Source organism: Rhea americana, unplaced genomic scaffold (genome assembly GCF_003343005.1).
Source record: "Rhea americana isolate MKP2758 unplaced genomic scaffold, rheAme1 scaffold_348, whole genome shotgun sequence".
Taxonomy (NCBI): Eukaryota; Metazoa; Chordata; class Aves; order Rheiformes; family Rheidae; genus Rhea; species Rhea americana.
In genome coordinates this window covers 451,682-470,991 of record NW_028186477.1, presented here as the reverse complement: position 1 = coordinate 470,991, position 19,310 = coordinate 451,682, and the positions used below count along the sequence as shown (strand labels likewise).

Genomic DNA, 19,310 nt, shown 5'->3' with positions numbered 1-19,310 from the left:
CGACCTTACTGATTCTATGATTCTGCTTACATATAGTTTAATTCCTCCTCCACAAGTTTTGTACCCAATTGATATTTCTTTCACCTAATTAACTTTCCCCCAACTTGCTTGTATGACACAGGACAGGGTCAGAAACACTTTACTTAAAATGATAAATGATAATGTGGTTTCTCCTCTACTGACAAGACCTGTAACTGTCACAGTAGGAATTTAGATTGATTTTATACAATTTGGTTTTGGTAACACTTAACTGTTACTCATTTCTTGTCCTCTCCTAGATGCCTTCAACTGACTTGCTTAGTTAAATCCTCTGGTATTTTTTCTGGGAATTGAAACTGAGCAAGTGGATGAAAAGAAGGCCAGGGAGGGAAAAGCTAGTGACTGTATTTGCCCTTTCCCCTTCTTAATGGATCTCTCCATTCATTAGTCAAAGATAACTCTTAATGGATCTGATATTAGAGAACTGATTGAAGGAAACACCACAGAGGAAAATGAGTTACATTTTCAAACTGTCCAAGACTGATGAAGCCTCCTCATGTAAATGGCATCAGAGGATCTGAGACCACATCTTGTTTATTGCCCTAAGTTTCCATTCTTTTGTTCAACCTTTAAGACATAAGCTCGAAAGCTATGGGTGTCTCTTAAATAAATGCTTGCTGTAGGAACACCTACACCCAAGATCTAGAGCGCTCCCCAACCAGCCTGACCACAACAAAAGTTCTCCAAGCTTAAAAAAAAAAAAAAAAAAAAAGTAGACAAGGACTATTAGGGTAGCCAAGGAAAACAAGACACTGCTGCGCAAGAGGAAACTAAGAGAACTCTGCTTGTTTAGCTGCAAAATGAAGGCAAAAAGGTTGTCTTGTGTAAATACTGGGAGTAGGAAGAGGAAAACCACAAGAAAAGTGAAAAATCTATTATTCAYTCGCCAACATTTAAGTATGCCTACACTATATGATATTAAAAGTCTAACCATAAGAGAAGGGCGTTTCTGGGACAGCTTTCCAACTGACCTCGCAGAGAACAAAACACGTTACAGGATAGCATCATTTCTTTATAAAAGGTTTACACAGTTGCAAAAAAAGATAATACCTGATGATYTATGACAAGGTCCCTCCAGTCAACATAGCATGAAATAAAGGTCCTTAATGTATTAAATCGAATAATTTCTAGAAAAACAATCCTAAGGTTTTTAATAATGTCCCATTGTATTTTCTAGTAACTTTTTTWAAAAAAACACCTATACTGCAGAGTATGGTATTGAATGATTGAGACTGACTGCTGGTATCAGGTGGGCTCCAGAAGTTTTTTAGCAACTGGGTAGAAGACTTCCTGCACAGAGGAACATCTGTAAGACACTTCATGACTGGTAAATTTTGGYGTTTCTGAAGAAACATTCATCCAGAAAAAAAGCTATGTAGAAATCTATCCCTGCCAAATTGTCTCAAAAGCTGTAAATAGCAAAAGAGTTAACTTTTAGACATTCTTGAGGTAATACAAAAATTAGTAAGAACGATCACGTGCAATTAGTGCAGCCGTTTGCAGCTCTAGGTGGACATCACCATACTTGTTTGCCAGCTCTTGCACACATTAGGAAATCCATACATGTGTAACTATTTCAATTAGCTACACTGAGGCAAATTTCTTACYTGGACTGGTGTCAGCTTGGGTGATTATTTTTGTAACTACTAGGCATGAAACATAAGTTGCTTTTAAAAAAAATCACTTTCTGAAGTTCAATGAAGAATAAATCAAATTTTTGCAGAAATTTTTCTAGACGTATGTGTTCCCAGCTACAATGCACTGACAGAAGAATTTTTACTTTATGTTCTTCTACACAAATTTAAGAATTGCATATTTAAAAAAAATAAAGTTATTTATAGAATTTGGAGTCAGTCAACAAGACCTTAGGAAAACACACTGACATTCAAGTTTTAGGTAAAGACATGAGGATCAGAGTGTCAGTTAGGCTGGAAAAAAAAGATGTCTTCTATTCTCTGAATTAAGCGCTTTTTATTACAAAAGCAATTTTCTCCTTTTGCCAATTCCATATTAATAGCTGTTTTACTGTAACACTCTTAAGTATAACTGTTGTATATACCACTGAAGGAAACTTCCCAATTAAGAGAAGATGATATTTGTCTTCCTCAGCTTTGGAAGTTCTTCAGCTGTTCCAGCTGTTTAGATCCCAACTTTCTGTCATTAGTTGTGCTAGTCACCACATTACAACAAGCCTGCTCAGACMCTTACAGGGCAGCAACTCTAAAAGTAAGTCCATCCTAGGTGGAATAAGAGGTAAACACTTCACTCATGTGTGCTTACATCCCAGCCTAYTAGAGTTCCTCATTTTAGGCCTGACTATACACACTGCACATTATCAGTTTTCCTGGCAATCTGTCAAACGAAAATTCACAAATGAGACATCAACAAGGGTGAGTCCMCCCAAACCTCTACAACACTCTTAATATAGCTGTATCCATAGATTTTGGTTAGTCTTTAAGAATCAGGGCAGAAACACAACTGTATATGCCATGTAGTTTAATGAAAACTTGGATTAGCTACTACACTTGGAAAAGCAAATACTGACCTCTTGAAAAGGCTGATCACTCACTATTCACATAACCTCACTCTGCTTGTAACCCTGGGAAACCTGTATGTAAATACTGCAGCTATTTCTTGAACAGCTTTCTGCCCTCCTGCACTCCACACTGTTAGCAATAGGATTTTTTTGTTGTTTAAATCAATTCACTCTCCCAATATCAGCATCCCGCTAGTTCACCTTTGGGATTACTTCTTGGAGTTCCTAGTAATTTGCCCAGACWCCGGAGTCCAGATACAGATGGACTACCTCAGAGTAGTTACTCTCTGCATACGACTTCCACAGAATATTTGTGAGGGATCAGAAAGAGGGCTCCTGAGACATATTTTTCTGCAGCAGCAGAACAGAATGCATCATGACTTTTTTATTTCCAGCCTTATCTCTACCTTTTCCTTTTTCTACTTCATCCTCGTTACACYGAACTAGAATCTCCTGTAGTGTCTCCCATCCCCACCGGTGGATTTCCAGTAACTTTGATTTCCACAGTCCTTGAGCTCAAAGAGTGCTTCCTTCTTCCTTTGGCATCTTCCACCACTATGTATTTACGGAGAGCAGTGATATTTCCTTTCAGCCTTCACCTCATCAGATGAAAAACCTGGTGCTGATTTCCGYGTGCACCCACAAGCATGTAACAGCCGCACCTGGTCACGCTGGAGGTTCAGCTAGCTTCTCTCCAGCAGCAGACAACAGCAGAATTTTCCCCAGAATATTATCACAGCTTCTAGTTTTTTGTAGTTCATGGACTTCGGAAATCACTTCAGACATCACATCTATACATTTAACAGTCACAAATAAGCTGTTCTTTTGTGAATTCCCTTTCAAATCCATGTCAAACTGCAGTTACCATACCACCTTGCAATGAGGAGTTTCACACCTTAACTACGTGAGGTGTTAAAGTAACTTCTTGTGGTTTTCATATGCCGCCTTCCAACTTTTGGCTAGAACTAACGTTCTTGTATTGCAAGAGGCAATGAGCAAGCCATTCTTTATCTACCTTTTCCAAGATACTCATGTTTTTAAAAATCCCCTTTGGTCGCTTCTCCTACARCGTGAAGAATCCTAATCTTTTTAGTTGTTCCTTCTAAAACAGCTATTGCATTCCTCTGATCGTCTTACCTGTCCTTTCTGAAGATGGTCATCAAAATTTTATTTTATATTAGACTGTGACACTTATTTCCCTGCCTGCAGGAAATGATTTCACCCATTGTATCAGGAAAAAAAAAAMCACTTAATTTTTCAATTGCTGCATTTATGCTAGTAAATTCAGTGAATTACAGGATGCCTTAGCCTTTCAGCTTCAACTTCCATTTCAAAGCAATTGTATCCAAGCTCCTAGAGTGTATATTACATTCTCCACAGCTGAATTTTTAGTTCTATTACTCTATTCCTCAGAAGTGTCACTTCTACAGTGATAATGTTACCTCTTTYTGGAGCAGTAATCATTCTTCTTTGGCTCTTCCCTTTTCCCTTCCTTCTCTGTACTACGACTATTATTGAAATCATTAGTATCTTTCAAGAAAGTTATCAGTGCCCATACTTCCAGGTCCCACGCTTAATAAATATTTTCATCTCCAAATATTTGTACCTATAGTTTTCTGCCAAATCCTGTACCAATCCCACCATAAGTAACTTTCATATGGCATTATATCCTAAACTTTCGGTTACTGTATTACTCGTCCACTTCTGATCTTAATCAAGGAGATTCTCAATTCTTCCATCCCATGCTACCAGCCAGTATTTGCTATACCATGATCCTTCCTGCTGGATCTGCATTCCCTCCGAAGGCTAGTCCCGAGGGCAGTGCCCCATCCTCCTCCTCGCAGCCTGTGCGCTGTGCTGAGCTTGCCCAGCGTCACTGAAGCTGTACAGAAGTTTCATGCACACACAGTCCTGTTCACTACCCAAAACCCCCATTCTCCATTTCCCTTTGACCCAACTTCCCAGTCACCTTTGCAACAAAGATTCACATTTACATTTGGAGCAGTATCTTTAATCCTAGCTCAGACTTTACTGAACAGCAACTCCACTTTAAGAGCTAGGAAATAGCAAGTTGTTTATCACCTCTGGTGAGGCTTAACTCAGCTTGACCTTGGGTATTCTTACTTCACTCCTACATATCTTAAAGGACAAAGCATGACTGATATCATCACATGTGCTTAGTCTCCATACCCTATAAGAGGTAGATAGTTATCCTGCTTTTTAGGAAAGCAGCAAAGCTGTATTAGAAAGGGCTGTTCTTATCTGCTTTTCAGTGACGTTGATCTCTCATCGTGCTAGACAAGGTACAACAGACTTCCCCCTGCCCTGAAGAGTACAAAAATCTGTACTAACCAACACAAAGCATAGCAAGCGTCAGGGTTTTTGAAGACACTGCAGGGCAGTAAAATACAATGATACTGCTTTGTAGACAGAGAGCAAMTCCTATACAAGGACAGCAGCATGGAAAGATTTAATGCCTGGGTGATGGAGGATTACATGGTTCAGTAAGAGGCAGACTAATATAGTAATGTTAAATTGAGAAACAGTTTATTTCTATTGTTTTCTGTACRAGAAAAGAAATATACCCTTCACCTATGTAAATACCAAACGCTCTTTAATCAAATACTTAATTGTCCCCACTGACGCAGAACAAGCTTTCAAGGCTTGTTCTGTAAGCTACAGGTTTGTTCAGYCATTGCTTTTGCCAGTGATCATCAAGCCCATTTCCTTTGTAAACAATTTTACAACTTTACTTAAAGAAACTCCTTCATATTTGGAAAATGGCCAACGTATACTAAGTTCTTTAATATACAAAATTATCTGTTAGCCTCTCTCTGTCATTCTGGAAACAGCTGAATTTCACTATTCTGAAACAAAGATGAATGTCAAGCACTGAAAAAATCTCAAGCTGGGTATCAATCTAAATAACACTACAACTACTATTATTACCACCACCACTAATAATAATAAAAATAATCTACCTTTGCTTCCCAAAATGTTTAAAATAGATGGACAACCAGCAAGAAGAGATGAGCATTCCACTTTAGAGAGTCACTGCTGAACTTGCAGTTGTGGACCAGGCCAAACACCGTTACTGCACCCAGTATCCGGTTTTTGTCAGAAGTAGCAGTTCAGAAGCTCACACAAGGACCAGGGCAAACAAAGTGATACACAAACTCACAAAGGGGTGAACTGTTTTCAGGAGGGGGCAGACAGAAATGAAGTAGTAGTCATTTCTCCTTTAAATTCTGAACATGGATATCCTGCCTAAAACATACCTSATGCACAAGCATAAGGACAACATACCTGGAAGTACACAAATACCAAACGTCTCATCTCCTGTGCCTAACTGAAGTTGAGTCTGTCTTCTCTTCACTGATCAGCTTATTTGAGTATGGTAGTCATGTCCCCGTGAAAGTTCTACYCATGTTTCAGAATATATGCTTTAAGTCAACTCAACTGTGTTAGCCTTTGTGCATCTACATCAGTTACAGAAGCACAATCCCTACTCTTGACACAAAGCAAGAAAAGCTACCAGTATAGTCGTAAGTTTAGAAGGGAAATCCTCAGCCCAAATGCCCCCTTCCTTACTAAGGGGAGGGAATGAGGTGTAGTTCTGGAAATAAGCTACATAACTCCTAGAAATAAAGGCTCAGTTTAAATATAGGAAGTGACAGTTAAATATAGATGCATTACACAAAGTAAAGTATCTTAACCAAAACACATTGCTATTCTAGCTACCAACAAACCACTGTTCAGCAAAATTCCTTTTAGAAGCTAAGATGGAAATGACAGAGACCTAGACAAAGCCCCGTACTTTTTGCATGACGAGTGTGTGCCATAGGAAACTTTATCCAGTATTTGACAAGTTTAATTTCAAAAGCGAAACTTTAAACTGTCAAGAACAAGGAACATGCTTTTTTACATTCACAAACCATCTCCTGTYTTTGCCAAAGTGTACTGAATGCACTTATGTGCTGCAAAGTTAGCAATTCCCTATGTGTCACTTCACAATATTTCTTGACTTTGTCCCATCAACACTCCTCACTTGGAAAGTRTTTCCTGGTGCAGTACTCCAAAATAACCATGTCTCTAAGACGATAAAAAATTTTGAAGAGTTCCATGTCCAACAATTAGGAATAATCTATTCCATGATACCTAGGGCATGAGTTTGTCAGTATTAATTTATTTGGTAAAATATATGAATATTATGCCAATATCTAACAATGAGAACCACATGTTAGCACAATCATGCTGAGAACCTGTATCTTTGTACTTTAAGGTCTTCCGGGGGTGGGGGGAAAGAGTAAAACTTACAGAACTGAAGTTACTTGCCAAAACTATGCAAGATTAATACTTGTATTAGAATAAAACTCAGCTCATCCAAACTCTTCATTTCTCTAAGCAACTAAACCCCACAGTGCTTACAATTTCATTACAGCTTGCTTGTCTGTCTATATACACATTCCACATCCTCATTATTCCATATATTTAATTAATATACTTCATGAAGATTTTTTTCCAATGTTTAGTCTAAGACTTCATTTTAAGTCATTTCAGTATTTTGCTCTATCCTTCTATCCTGTTGCAATTTACAGTTTTCTTCTTGGTTTGGTTAAAAAAAAAAAGATACACAAAATGATTGTTAAAAGTTAGGCTTTGATCTGTGTTGAAAATCTGAACATTAGCAGTCCAGCAGACTAAGATCATAGCAACAGAACCCAAGTAACTCAATCAGTAAAGCTATATTACACTTAAATGCCTCTTTAGCCTGAATGGCTCAGTCTCTTCTTTTTTACTGTTCTGCTCTGAGTTCCCAGCTCATCTACACCTATCTTTCTTCAGCCATCCCAACCTAAAACATTACCCTTAACAGCAACCCTCTGTTGCTCCCCCATATAATATTATTATAATATTAATAATATATATTAATATATATTCCTCTGTGCACAGAGTTACTTCATCATCCAAGTGCTTCTTTATCCATCAGCTATAGAGTTTTTAAAACAAAATCAAATTTAATGATTCTTTTCTTCACTGGACAAAAACTAAATAGCTAAGTTGGCCTATTTCTGCTAAAGAGTTTCTCACAGAACTAGGATATGAGAAACAGCTGAGAGACTGCACACTCAGAGGAGCAGTAACACAAAGTATTCAGAAAACATTAGTCAGGAAGGCTAAACATTCAGTCAGTCTTATGGCATTAGAATGACAGCTCAGAGGAAGAACAATGCTTCCTTCTGGCTAAAATCCATGCTGCAGAGCACTAAGAGATCTGCATTTACGAATGTCAAACATCATCAAGCAATAAATAAGGATTTTATTAGAGAGTGACAAAACAGGCAAACTCAAGTTCTGAACTCAAAGTAAAGGTAGAGAGTGCGTCCGTGACATGTATACTTGGCTGAGGAGGGAGTTTAAACAAAAATGCAAGCTAGGGGAAAGCCATTAATTTTCTTGACCTAACTTGCTAAGGGGCTATTAAAACAGAAAGAATCTCAAGCTAGACATGCATAAAAAGCTAAAGGAAAACAACGTTCAAGTTTTGCCTCATGTTAGACTTTCCTATAGAAAAGCAGTCATCATCTCAGTCAACTGAAAAGTTGTCTGCAGTTTATTATGGAAAAATATAAAACAAGTGCAGAGATGGACTGCAGTTTCCTGCTTATGCAAAGGAAGGCTACAGGTCAATTTAAAATAGATTCAAGACAACTTGTAGTTTAAAAATTCCAGTTCTAAAACACTTCCCACTAAATCATAGACTACTAATATTCTTGTCCTTCCAAACAGGAGATTTGCCAACAGTCTGTCCAAAGTAATGATCCAGGAACAGCAATTACATATGCAACAAAGATCTTTTCATTATTTCTTGAAAAAAGCTGGAGAGTGAGCAGGATGTATTAAAGTGTCACATTAGTTTAAACCACTTCAGACTGCTCTAGCACCCCACCTTTCAGTTTTACTACATGGAGTTTTACCACTACTGGAATTACAAAATACAGTTATGAAATTAGATTCCTTAACGTAATCTCAGCAATCTCTTCTGAGATTACTTCACTTCATTAAAACCTACTTCTGAAAGAAGTCATCTAAGAAAATGCCACCAGGTAGCTCCTTGGAAATATTACTCACCATATCTGTAGCTTGATCTTCTTTCCTTGTAATTCAACAGTTTTAATCTTGAAGTCTATYCCTAAAATAAATAAATACATAAATAAGTAATTGGTGTTTACTTACAAAAGAGCAATTCCACATCAACTCCATTTTTTCTCTTTTGTTGAATTGTCATGCAAATCAAGAATATCAGAATAAGCTGGAATGCATGAGAATACCTACTAACACAAGCAAGGCTTCAAAAAATCTAAACAATCGGTCAAACTTTGGACACTTTCAAGTGTTTTAAGATGAGCTGGCCTAAAAGACTTTTAAATATCTTGCTAAGTTTTAAAAGCAATGAAAAATACTCAAACTTGTACAATTTTCCTGAAGAACTTCTAAAAAAAGAAATTTGGGGGTTTGGTATAAATTTAAATATCCTAATTCAAATAGCAAGCTTTTTCTTATTTTTTAAAAATATTATTTTCCCAAAAGATGAAACCATGGTATTTTGCAGATACTCAAAAATAATGTGTTTTTTTATATTTAATTTTTATGCCTAATCCTTGTGATTAGGCACTATTTCTCAAACTGCCTCTCAAAAAACTGCTAAACTTTTTTTTATGAGATTCTCCTTTTTGTTAATCTTAAGTAATCTATTTGTAAGAATAAAATTGACCTCAAAAATGTTACTGCTTGTTACCTGTTTACCTTAATTCGAAGAAGTCAGTGGGAGAGCTTAAAACAGAGCATGTGACAAGACTGCAGACTATTAAAAACAGCCTTTTATACTGCTGATGCAAGCAGCTAAAGCACTGAAATGTCTCTTGAATTAAACACACAAAGTCAACCTCAAATTTCAATCATGTAAACAGAAAGCTGTAAGTGACATGAAGCTTTTACCAGCAATAAAACACAAGTTCTCTCTATCAGAATTATTTGGAACCCAACCATTATTTCTCTTCATCCGAATCAAATCTCTGGTCTTGCCTCTGGCTTTGTACAAGCGAAGCAGAACACGTCAGAAGGGCCTAACATGTCTCAAAATTTAGGATAAGCAGAGATCATCTTCAATGACAGAGCAAGAATAAGGTTTTACTTTTAATATTGGCTAATACAAAATAAATCACATGTTAAATTGTGGCAAAATCTGAAATGGTACTGCAAGAAAGTTAGCTAAGTATGGGGCAAGGACTGACCAAAGAGGAAGAGAAGGACAGTTGTACTGAAAAGCTTTAGAAAAGAGGAAACTATCAAACAGGAGACAGATTGTCAGCCAAGATCAATGTTGAAACTAGTATTTAATATTTGCATTATTAATTCTGGTGTAATAAATTGTCATATTAAAGTCTGCCGCTTACACAATTGAGAGGCATTCCAGAAAGCACAATTAAAACAAGAAACCGACAACCTTGAAGACAAAAAGCAAGGGATGGATGTCAGTAGTACAAAATGCAATACTGCATGTCTGTTAACCAAGAATTTCTTTTATGCATCAGCAGTTCTTTCTAAGGGGGGAAAAAAGAGGAAAAACTGAAGGGTAAGAGATTACCATTTTACATTCACAGAATAACTATATACCACTAGAGAGGCAATTCTAAAATCATAGAAATCATAGACTGGTTAGGTTGGAAGGGACCTCTGGAGATCATCTAGTCCAACCCTCAGCATAGCCCCATATGGGGACTGAACCCACGACCTTGGCACTAGCAGCACCATGCTTCTAACCAACTGAGCAAAYCTGCCCCCCGAATGAACAAACATTGCCTTGCATGCACCGAGTTAGAAACTTCCAGCAAAGTTAGGGAAATATGAACATCATGAAAGATCCTGGTGAAAAACTTATCACTCTTGTCCAGAAAAGATGGGCTCAGACTGAAGCAGATGCAGCACAAGGCAAGTCAGGACAAGGAACCCTCACCTGCTCTTCCGGATCAAGAGTGACCTGTGAACTCTGTCTTTTTCAACCTTGTTTTTCCTCAAATGCTTACAATTATTTGCACTGACTATATCCAGTGGAGCTGGAACACTAACAGCAGTATTCTCAAAATGCTCTGATAGAAATTAGATGTCAGAGGTCTGGTTTTCAATTCAAACCAGAGAAACAATGCTGGCGAATCTTCATGTTTTCTAAAACTCTGCTTATATTTAGCCTTTTTTGAAGCAGCAGCTGAAATCACAAATTTCTCTCCTAAATCTACAAGGTCATTTTACGCTGATTAAGATTAAATAGAGCTTAGGAAACACTGCTTATTATACAAGTCTACATGGGAACTCTGGTTTAAACTCTACAGAGTTTAACTCCTTTAATMCAAAATACAAAATGAAGTACCATGTACAGTAAAGTTGAATATTAAAATATTATTTTTTTTCCTAAAAATCAGGATACTAGAGTCTCTCTGAGAAAGGCTGCACAACTGAGGGGGCAGGGGAGGAGGGGAGAATGCCCCTTCCCCATAGGCCTATTTCACACATAGGCACGAGTGCTTTCACTAAATGGTGACAAGTAGTAAATATACAACAAAAAAGAAAATGGAAAATAACCCCCAAATGATTATCAAATGCAATTCTTCAGAGCTGCCTATGCCATGTGTAACAGTAGTTTAAGTATTTCATAAACACTAACACAAGCTTAAAGGGGCAGAATTCACCGTATCTTGGAACTTTAAAGCAAGACTGCAATCAAAGGCCAAAGTTGTCCCCTAATTCTAGGATATCAGCTTATAATTTTTAGACTCCAAATTCAGGTTACCTGGCACAGATGTTTTATTTGAAATACTCTGTTAGTATTGGTTAGTTACTCTGTTGTCAGGAAGCCAAGTCTACAGGAGTCCAGCGTGATACCGGTAAAGAGAGCATTTCTGTGAAGCCCTGCAGATGTTTCACCGCAATCTGAATAGCCAGGCATTCAAAGGCACCTTGTTAAAGGCCTCTAACAATGCAAGAGATTTTAAGCTTTTTTTTTAAACAAAACAAAACAACACACTAAGGAACACTTGTGTGGTTTCTTCCAAAGAAAGCAAGCTTTCCTCCCTTCCSCTAGCTTTAAACCTCACCGGACGGGGTCTCCCTCGGTCAGATGCAAGCCACGGATGAAGCTGTCAGCAAATCAGAAGACAACAGCTCAAAGCGCTTGATTCTTTCCAGCTAGCCAAGCAATATTTCATTACTCATGTTAAGCTAAATTTGTAAATCAACATAGCTAGTACAGGCTTTGAAAAACAAACCCACTAAATGGCTAACAGCCAACATATAAAACTGCCCAAAAAGCAGTTTAAAGCTCCTCCCCCCCATTTTGCTGCTTTTAGCCAAGCTGTTTGCTGTGATGTAGTGTTCCACAGCARTATTTGCTGTCGTATCAAACATTAATGGCACATAGCATTTGCCAAAACATCATAAATAGAAGTATGTTATACAGTGATGCTTACTTTTAGGTTCTGCCCAGATAGAGCAGGGTGTTTGACAGGTACATTTATACATGAAGATAAAGCAAGCTGCTAAGCTAGCCAAACAAATTAACTCTTTTCTGCACTGAGAGGGATTTAGCTAACTTTAGTATTTGGGGATAAAATAAATCTCTAATTCCATGTTACACTCTGCTTCCACTCCAACTACACCACAATACTAGTTCAGCCTTCCTAGCAGAAAGAATGTTATAAATAGCAATGGCCATTTGCCCATAAATACTTTCAAACTAATTTTAACAGACTGGAAAAAGTGGACTTTTGCACAGCTATTAAAAYCAGTTCAGCTCTAGGCCTGACTGAAGAACTCTCCAGCTAAGTCCTTAAGGCTTCAGAGAAATGGACTACAGATATGGGGAATTTCCAGTGACATCAAGATTAATTTCAGGAAAGAGTTTAAGAGGAATAACAGGTTTAAAAAATGACATGCAGAATCGCTGCAGTACTATCAACGGCCATATTACTATCASAGAAGAACTGCAAATTTGAAGAATTAATGAATTAAAGATGAAAATGAAATTATTCTCTCATTAAGTGTTGATAAAATATTMATTAATTCTAACAGTTTAGAGCAAGGTGGAATTCACAGAAAAACCTGGAAGCATATTGACAACAAAAATCTTTAAGATAACTCAATTTTTCAAATAAAAGTTTGAGAAGTGTCTTATGCTTTAGTGTAGTTCACACAGTTCAATAACAAAGTTTTCTTACAGGCAGGTCATGCAAGGTTACTAGCTCACTCCTGGGTTTCCTCCAACTCTCTTATGTTGCTCTAAGCAACTAGTATGGGCCYAGGACTGACCAAAAACTGAACTCACAGCATTAAAAAGACAGAAACTGTTTATGCCTTCTTTAGATTACTGGACCTCTAGCATCAAGGCTTCATGATGTGCAAAACCCAAAATCTGTCATTACTCTAATTCTGAAAACCACTTTTGCCTATTGGCTACAAAGCACTATGAACTGTTACATGCAGGCCAAAAACAGTTGCAGAAGCTTAAATGTTAGGCTTCTGCATCAGGGCACTGAAGTCAAGCTCTTAAGGCTCTATATCACCAGAGGCATCAGATGGTTCAATTACTCCTGACAGAACATTCCAGTTCAATTTGKATGAGTTTAAATATCTGAAGGTATTGGTGAATACAGAACTACTTGCTCATCAGTTCTGAGATTCCATTGCTCTCAGACTACAATGAAGACTCAGGTCTTATTTCAGAAAAGGACAATCCTTAAAATTAATAACTACTGCATCCAGACAGTTATATATCACATTTCACCTTCTCAGGCCCATTCCAAGTTTCTGCAAAGATCAATCTTCCATTGGTGAATCACAAAACAACTATTCTTGAAAAGTGAAAGACAATGCCATCAACATAAGAGAAAAGGAGAAAGTTATTTTCCAGTCCATTTCAGAGCTACAAATGATGAACTAGTCCCCTTTCAGACAGCCTCAATTTGCCTGCATTTTTTTCACAAGAGAGATATCACACAGCTAAGCCAGGACACTGCGTAGCAGTAGATGGAACGTACAGCACGACAGGGGCAATGCCGCAGCGCTAAGAACCCGACAGTGCAACTGAGCAGCAAATCACTGTCAACTTCAGATAAGTGCACGTAACTAAATGTATTTTGTACTTAATTATCTGCTTTAAAAATATATATATATTTGTAAATAATATTACAAATATATATAGTATTTGTAATTATATTAAAAATATATTACCTTAACAATATTACCTATTTTCAACTCTGGTAAGAAAAGCAAAAGTACACAAATTCAACTCAAGTCTTATGTCTTCAAGTTGTCTACCTTTTAACTTACAGGCTCTGGCAACTGCCAGGTATTTTTCTTAACAGTGTACTTGAACTACAGCTATATCAACACCTGAATTAATGCAATACACTGCAAGCCACATTCAAACTTTCTGATGAATACTCAGAGCCATCTGGATGACATCACTTACTTGTATTTGTTTCCAGTGATCAGTAATCCTACATAAGGTCTGCTGAAGAAACTCTCAGCTTGGGCTATAGTGTTTTTTCTAAAGTAACATTTAAAAGTACAACTGAATATGCCCCCATAAATCCCTTTCAAACAACTAAACCAAGGTGGAATTTTTCCAACTGCTTTAATAGCCACAGAGAGATATGAAACAATCTTTACTGCCTACCTTGTTAGAAACTCCAGCRTAAGAGACTGACTAGCCAGAAAGGGAGAGCTCTACCTGCAATGTGTCTTTGAATAAACAAATTTCAAAATCAGAATAACAAGGAATGACAACCATAAATGTTGCATTAATACTAAGAACTAACATACCTAATTAGCACCACTAAGCAAACACTACAAAACCAGAGGGAAAACAGGTATCTTTTAGTTACCTGTAGAGGTTATGGTAGGGCACAGTAAGCAGCCCTAGGAAAAAAAAATCTTTTGCTCTAAAAAAGAAAGTTTAGAGAGGCAAGAATGCAACAGAAGAAAGCTCACCAGCAGCAGCAGAACACAGCAGTATCTTGCAGCCTAAACTTGGGTGTGGAGGCGGGGGAAAGGAGTTGAAGTTACAGATCTAATTCTAGGCATGTCTAATCTCCTTACACAGAACTATTTGATTCTGAGACCACCAGCATTCTCAAGGCAGATATATATAATAAGGTTTTCTTAAGCTTAACAACTTAATGCAGAAGATAACTTCTAAGAACAAATTCCCAGGCCAGATACTGCTTTATCAAGTTTATTAATTTGCCTAGGGCAGAACACTAAATCAAAAAGATGCCCCACCAATCCCCCTAGAAACCTACTTACAAGGTAGGAATATATAACATTCTCAACCACTCAACATTTTAAGTGCAAACACTATTTTTCAGAGGCTTTAATTGTGTGAGTTAGACATAAGATCTCTCTTCCGTCTTCACATCTTTAACCCAAGTAAAAAAATGATACGYTAGATTATAACTAGTTTCTCTAACAAGGTATTTATTCATTAGGAATCACGGATTACATCGCATCTGAACTCTTCCTTGTATCTAGCCCTGATCAAGTATAATATGTTCAGCTGCTTGGGGAAGGAGCCAAATAAATATTGGAGACCAGCAACAGGAAATGGAGCAAGCTGGTCAATACCAGGAGGAGCATATCAATGCTTTAGAGTCTGACAACATGCAAATACTCAGTGTTCTTAGTCTAAACGTAAGCAGGAAACACTAGTTTTGCTAACACCTCTGTAGGAAGATATAAAATAGCTATCAAGGTAGCCCTCTATTTTACAGTACTGAATGTACCTTCTCCAGCTTTTAAATAGATTTAGTATTTAATCCTATAAGCAAATAAAACAGCCAGTCTTCCTCTTTCAGAAGAAGCTTGCTTTATATACATGCTTATCTGTTGATTTTCTTGAGTGTATGTGTATTTATATACATATGCCTATCCATACACACAGTCACACAATTGAGACTGGTTCTTTTCTATACTCACGTGTGGCAATAAATTCCTTGAAGAAGGAGAAGCCACAGTACTGCTTAACACAAACTTAAACAAAAAACAAACACCTCTGTCTTTCTTTGGAAAAGTGAAAAAATTTAGATCACTGAATGAAAGTTTTCCAAAAATCATGCAAGCCCTCGGAGAACGCTTTAGTATCCCACCCTCACAAATCTCTTCTCCAGCTCTTAAGGAGAGCTGTCAGCTGTCATGGATCACTCCCAAGAACACTAACCTACCACAGAACACAGAAATAGGTCTGACAACCAGCACAGGCCAGAGGGCCTCAGSCCTGGGCTATCTTTAGGAGGCTCGTTTCAGAAGTGGAAAGAGAAACTAGATATCTCAGGCTTTGCTCTAGCACTTGCCCATGCTGTGTTCTTCATCTGCAGATGGGGAACTAGGTAAARGAAGAGGAAGAGTAAGATTAACAGAAGGAGTAGTATACTCAAAATCAAAGTTTTACAAAAAGTGATCTAAAAAATCTGGCTAGCATGGTTACATTTTCAGCCCTGATGCGAGTTCCTTCCCTTAGAAAARCTGGGGCAGGTTACTTACATGGCTCTATGGTGAATTTTTTCTTCTTTGTTTCAACAAAAAGAACTGAGACAACACCCAGACAGTAGATACACACAGTAAGCTAAGTTCACTAGCAAAATTTGTCCTTTCTTTTTGATTTTTCTTGACCTCACACTAAAACCTGCAAGTGCATAAACCATTGCAGACAACTCCAAAAGCTGAAGAGACATTATCCAGGAAAAGCAACTACTACTATGGAACARATCAAGAATGAAGTGCCTACACGAAAGCAAATATCCATTCTTTTTAACTAAAGGCTACTACTGTGCTGCTTAAACCTAAAATAAATGCTTAAGAAAAAGACTACGAACTTGAACAACACAAGTGTACATGATACCGTTTCTTAGTAGTCTCACAAGTCACAACAACTCAAGGTCTTCTATTTGTTTTAAAAAGCAACTACATACCATTGCTCAGATRTAACAGCTTCCAGGAGCATAGCAACAGGACAGTTAGTCTTAGCAGTTTGTGCAGAAAAGGGCCCAGAAAACAAGTATACTTAAGACGGTGCCTAGAGCCACCACTGTGAAAGTGGCGAGGTGCACAAGGCGTATCTCTACATACTCTGCAGTCAGATGTAGAGATGCTGTGAGGAAGGCTAAGGCCCAGCTGGAATTGAGTCTKGCAAGGGATGTCAAGGACAACAGGAAGGACTTCTTCAAATACATCAGCAGCAAGAGGAGGACTAGGGAAAATGTGGGCCCGCTACTGAACGGGGCGGGGGCCCTGGTGACAAGGGATACAGAGAAGGCAGAATTACTGAATGCCTTCCTTGCTTCAGTCTTCACTGCTAAGGGCAGCCCTCAGGAATCSCAGAGCCTGGAYGTGAGGGAGAAAGTCCAGAGAAGGGAAGACTTTCCTTTGGTTGAGGAGGAAAGGATTAGAGACCTTCTGGGCAGGCTGGACATCCACAGATCCATGGGCCTGGATGGGATGCACCGACGGGTACTGAGGGAGCTGGCAGATGTTGTTGCCAGGCTGCTCTCCATCATCTTGGAAAGGTCCTGGAGAGCTGGCGAGGTGCCTGAGGACTGGAAGAAAGCCAGTGTCACTCCAGTCTTCAAGAAGGGCAAGAAGGAGGACCCAGGGAACTATAGGCCGGTCAACCTCACCTCCATCCCTGGAAAGGTGATGGAACAGCTCATTCGGGATGTCATCTCCAGACATGTGGAGGAGAAGAAGGTGATGAGGAGTAGCCAGCATGGATTCACCAAGGGGAAATCCTGCTTAACCAACCTGATAGCCTTCTACAATGGAATGACTGGCTGGGTAGATGAGGGGAGAGCAGTGGACGTTGTGCCCCTTGACTTCAGCAAGGCTTTGGACACACTCTCCCATAACATCCTCCTAGAGAAGCTCAGGAAGTGTGGGTTRGAYGAGTGGACAGTGAGGTGGCTTGAGAAGTGGCTGAAAGGCAGAGCTCAGAGGGTCGTCATCAGTGGCATGGAGTCCAGTTGGAGGCCTGTGGCTAATGGGGTCACCCAGGGCTCAGGACTGGGTCCCATCCTGTTCTACTTCTTCATCAAGGACCTGGATGAGGGGACAGAGTGCCTCCTCAGCAAGTTTGCTGAGGATGCCAAGCTGGGAGGAGTGGCTGACACACGTGAGGGCTGTGCTGCCATTCAGAGAGACCTGGACAGGCTGGAGAGCTGGGCGGAGAGGAACCTCCTGAGGTTCAACAAGGGCAAGTGCAGGGTCCTGCACCTAGGGAGGAATAACCCTAGGCATCTGTACAAGCTGGGGTCTGACCTTGTGGAGAGCAGCTCTGCAGAGAAGGACCTGGGAGTGCTGGTGGATGACAAGTTGACCATGAGCCAGCAAGGTGCCCTTGTGGCCAAGAAGGCCAATGGTCTCCTGGGGTGCATTAGGAAGAGTGTTGCCAGCAGGTCGAGGGAGGGGATCCTGCCCCTCTACTCAGCCCCAATGAGGCCTCATCTCGAGTCCTGTGTCCAGTTCTGGGCTCCCCAGTCCAAGAGAGACATGGAGCTACTGGAGAGAGTCCAGCGTAGGGCTACAAAGATGCTCAGAGGGCTGGAGCGTGTCTCCTGTGAGGAACGTCTGCGAGAGCTGGGCCTGTTCAGCCTGGGGAAGAGAAGACCGGGGAGGGGGGGGAATCTTTCTTACCAATGTGTGTAAGTACCTGAAGGGAGGATGTCAAGGGGACGGGGACAAACTCTTTTCAGTTGTCCCATGTGACAGGACATGAGTCAATGGGCAAGAACTGAAGCACAGGAAGTTCCGCCTGAAGGTGACAGGGAATTTCTTCATTGTAAGAGTGACAGAGCACCGGAACAGGTTTCCCAGAGAGGTTGTGGAGTCTCCTTCTCTGGAGATCTTCAAAACTCACCTGGACGCAATCCCATCTAACATGCTGTAGATGACCCTGCTGAGCAGGGAGGTTGGATTAGATGATCTCCAGAGCTCCCTTCCAACCTTACCGATTCTATGATTCTATTTTCCTGCAGTAACAATTGGTGAGCCCTTTACTCAGCAACTCTTAGACAAAATCCAGAATATAGTCTCTAGTCTTGGGTCCTCCAATACAAGAAAAACAAACTGGATCGATTTCAGTAGAGGCCACCAAGATGCTGCAGAGTAGAACACTCAAGGGAGCAATGTGAATTTGGGTTGTTCAGCCTGGAGAAGAAAAGGCTGAGGGGGGACCCAAGAGGAATCCCCAGTACCAGCAAGGAGGTTATCAAGAATCACAGAATAGTTGAGGTTGAAAACGACCTCTATAGATTATCCAAGTCCAAGCCCCTGCTCAAGCAGGATCTACTAGAGCAGCTTGCTCAGAGCTAAATCCAGTCAGGTTTTGAATACCTTCAAAAATGGAGACTCCACAACTTCCCTAGGCAACCTGTTCCTATGTTTGATCACTCTCATAGTAAAAAAGCTTTCTCTTATGTTTGAAAGGAATTTCCTGAATTTCAATTTGTGCCTGTTGCTTCTTGTCCTTTCACCAAAAAACACTGAAAAGCCTGAAGGCTTTGCCTTTTTTACTCTCTCTCATCAGGTATTTATACTGACAAGATTCCTCCCCTTCCAGCCTTATCTTCGCCATGCTAGAGTAGTCTCAGCTCTCCTAGCCTCTAGATTCTCTTAATCATCTTTGAGGCCC

At 39.4% G+C, this 19,310-nt stretch overlaps 1 protein-coding gene across 1 annotated transcript in view; it reads right to left on the bottom strand.

Moving 5' to 3' along the window:
- The window catches only part of RAB10 (RAB10, member RAS oncogene family), a 55,620-nt gene that overhangs the window by 13,099 nt on the left and 23,211 nt on the right, over positions 1-19,310 (bottom strand). Inside the window, exon 5 of the mRNA XM_085311717.1 lies at positions 8,708-8,768. Coding sequence (XP_085167843.1) covers positions 8,708-8,768 — 61 coding nt within the window. The remainder of the gene's footprint in view (positions 1-8,707; positions 8,769-19,310) is intronic.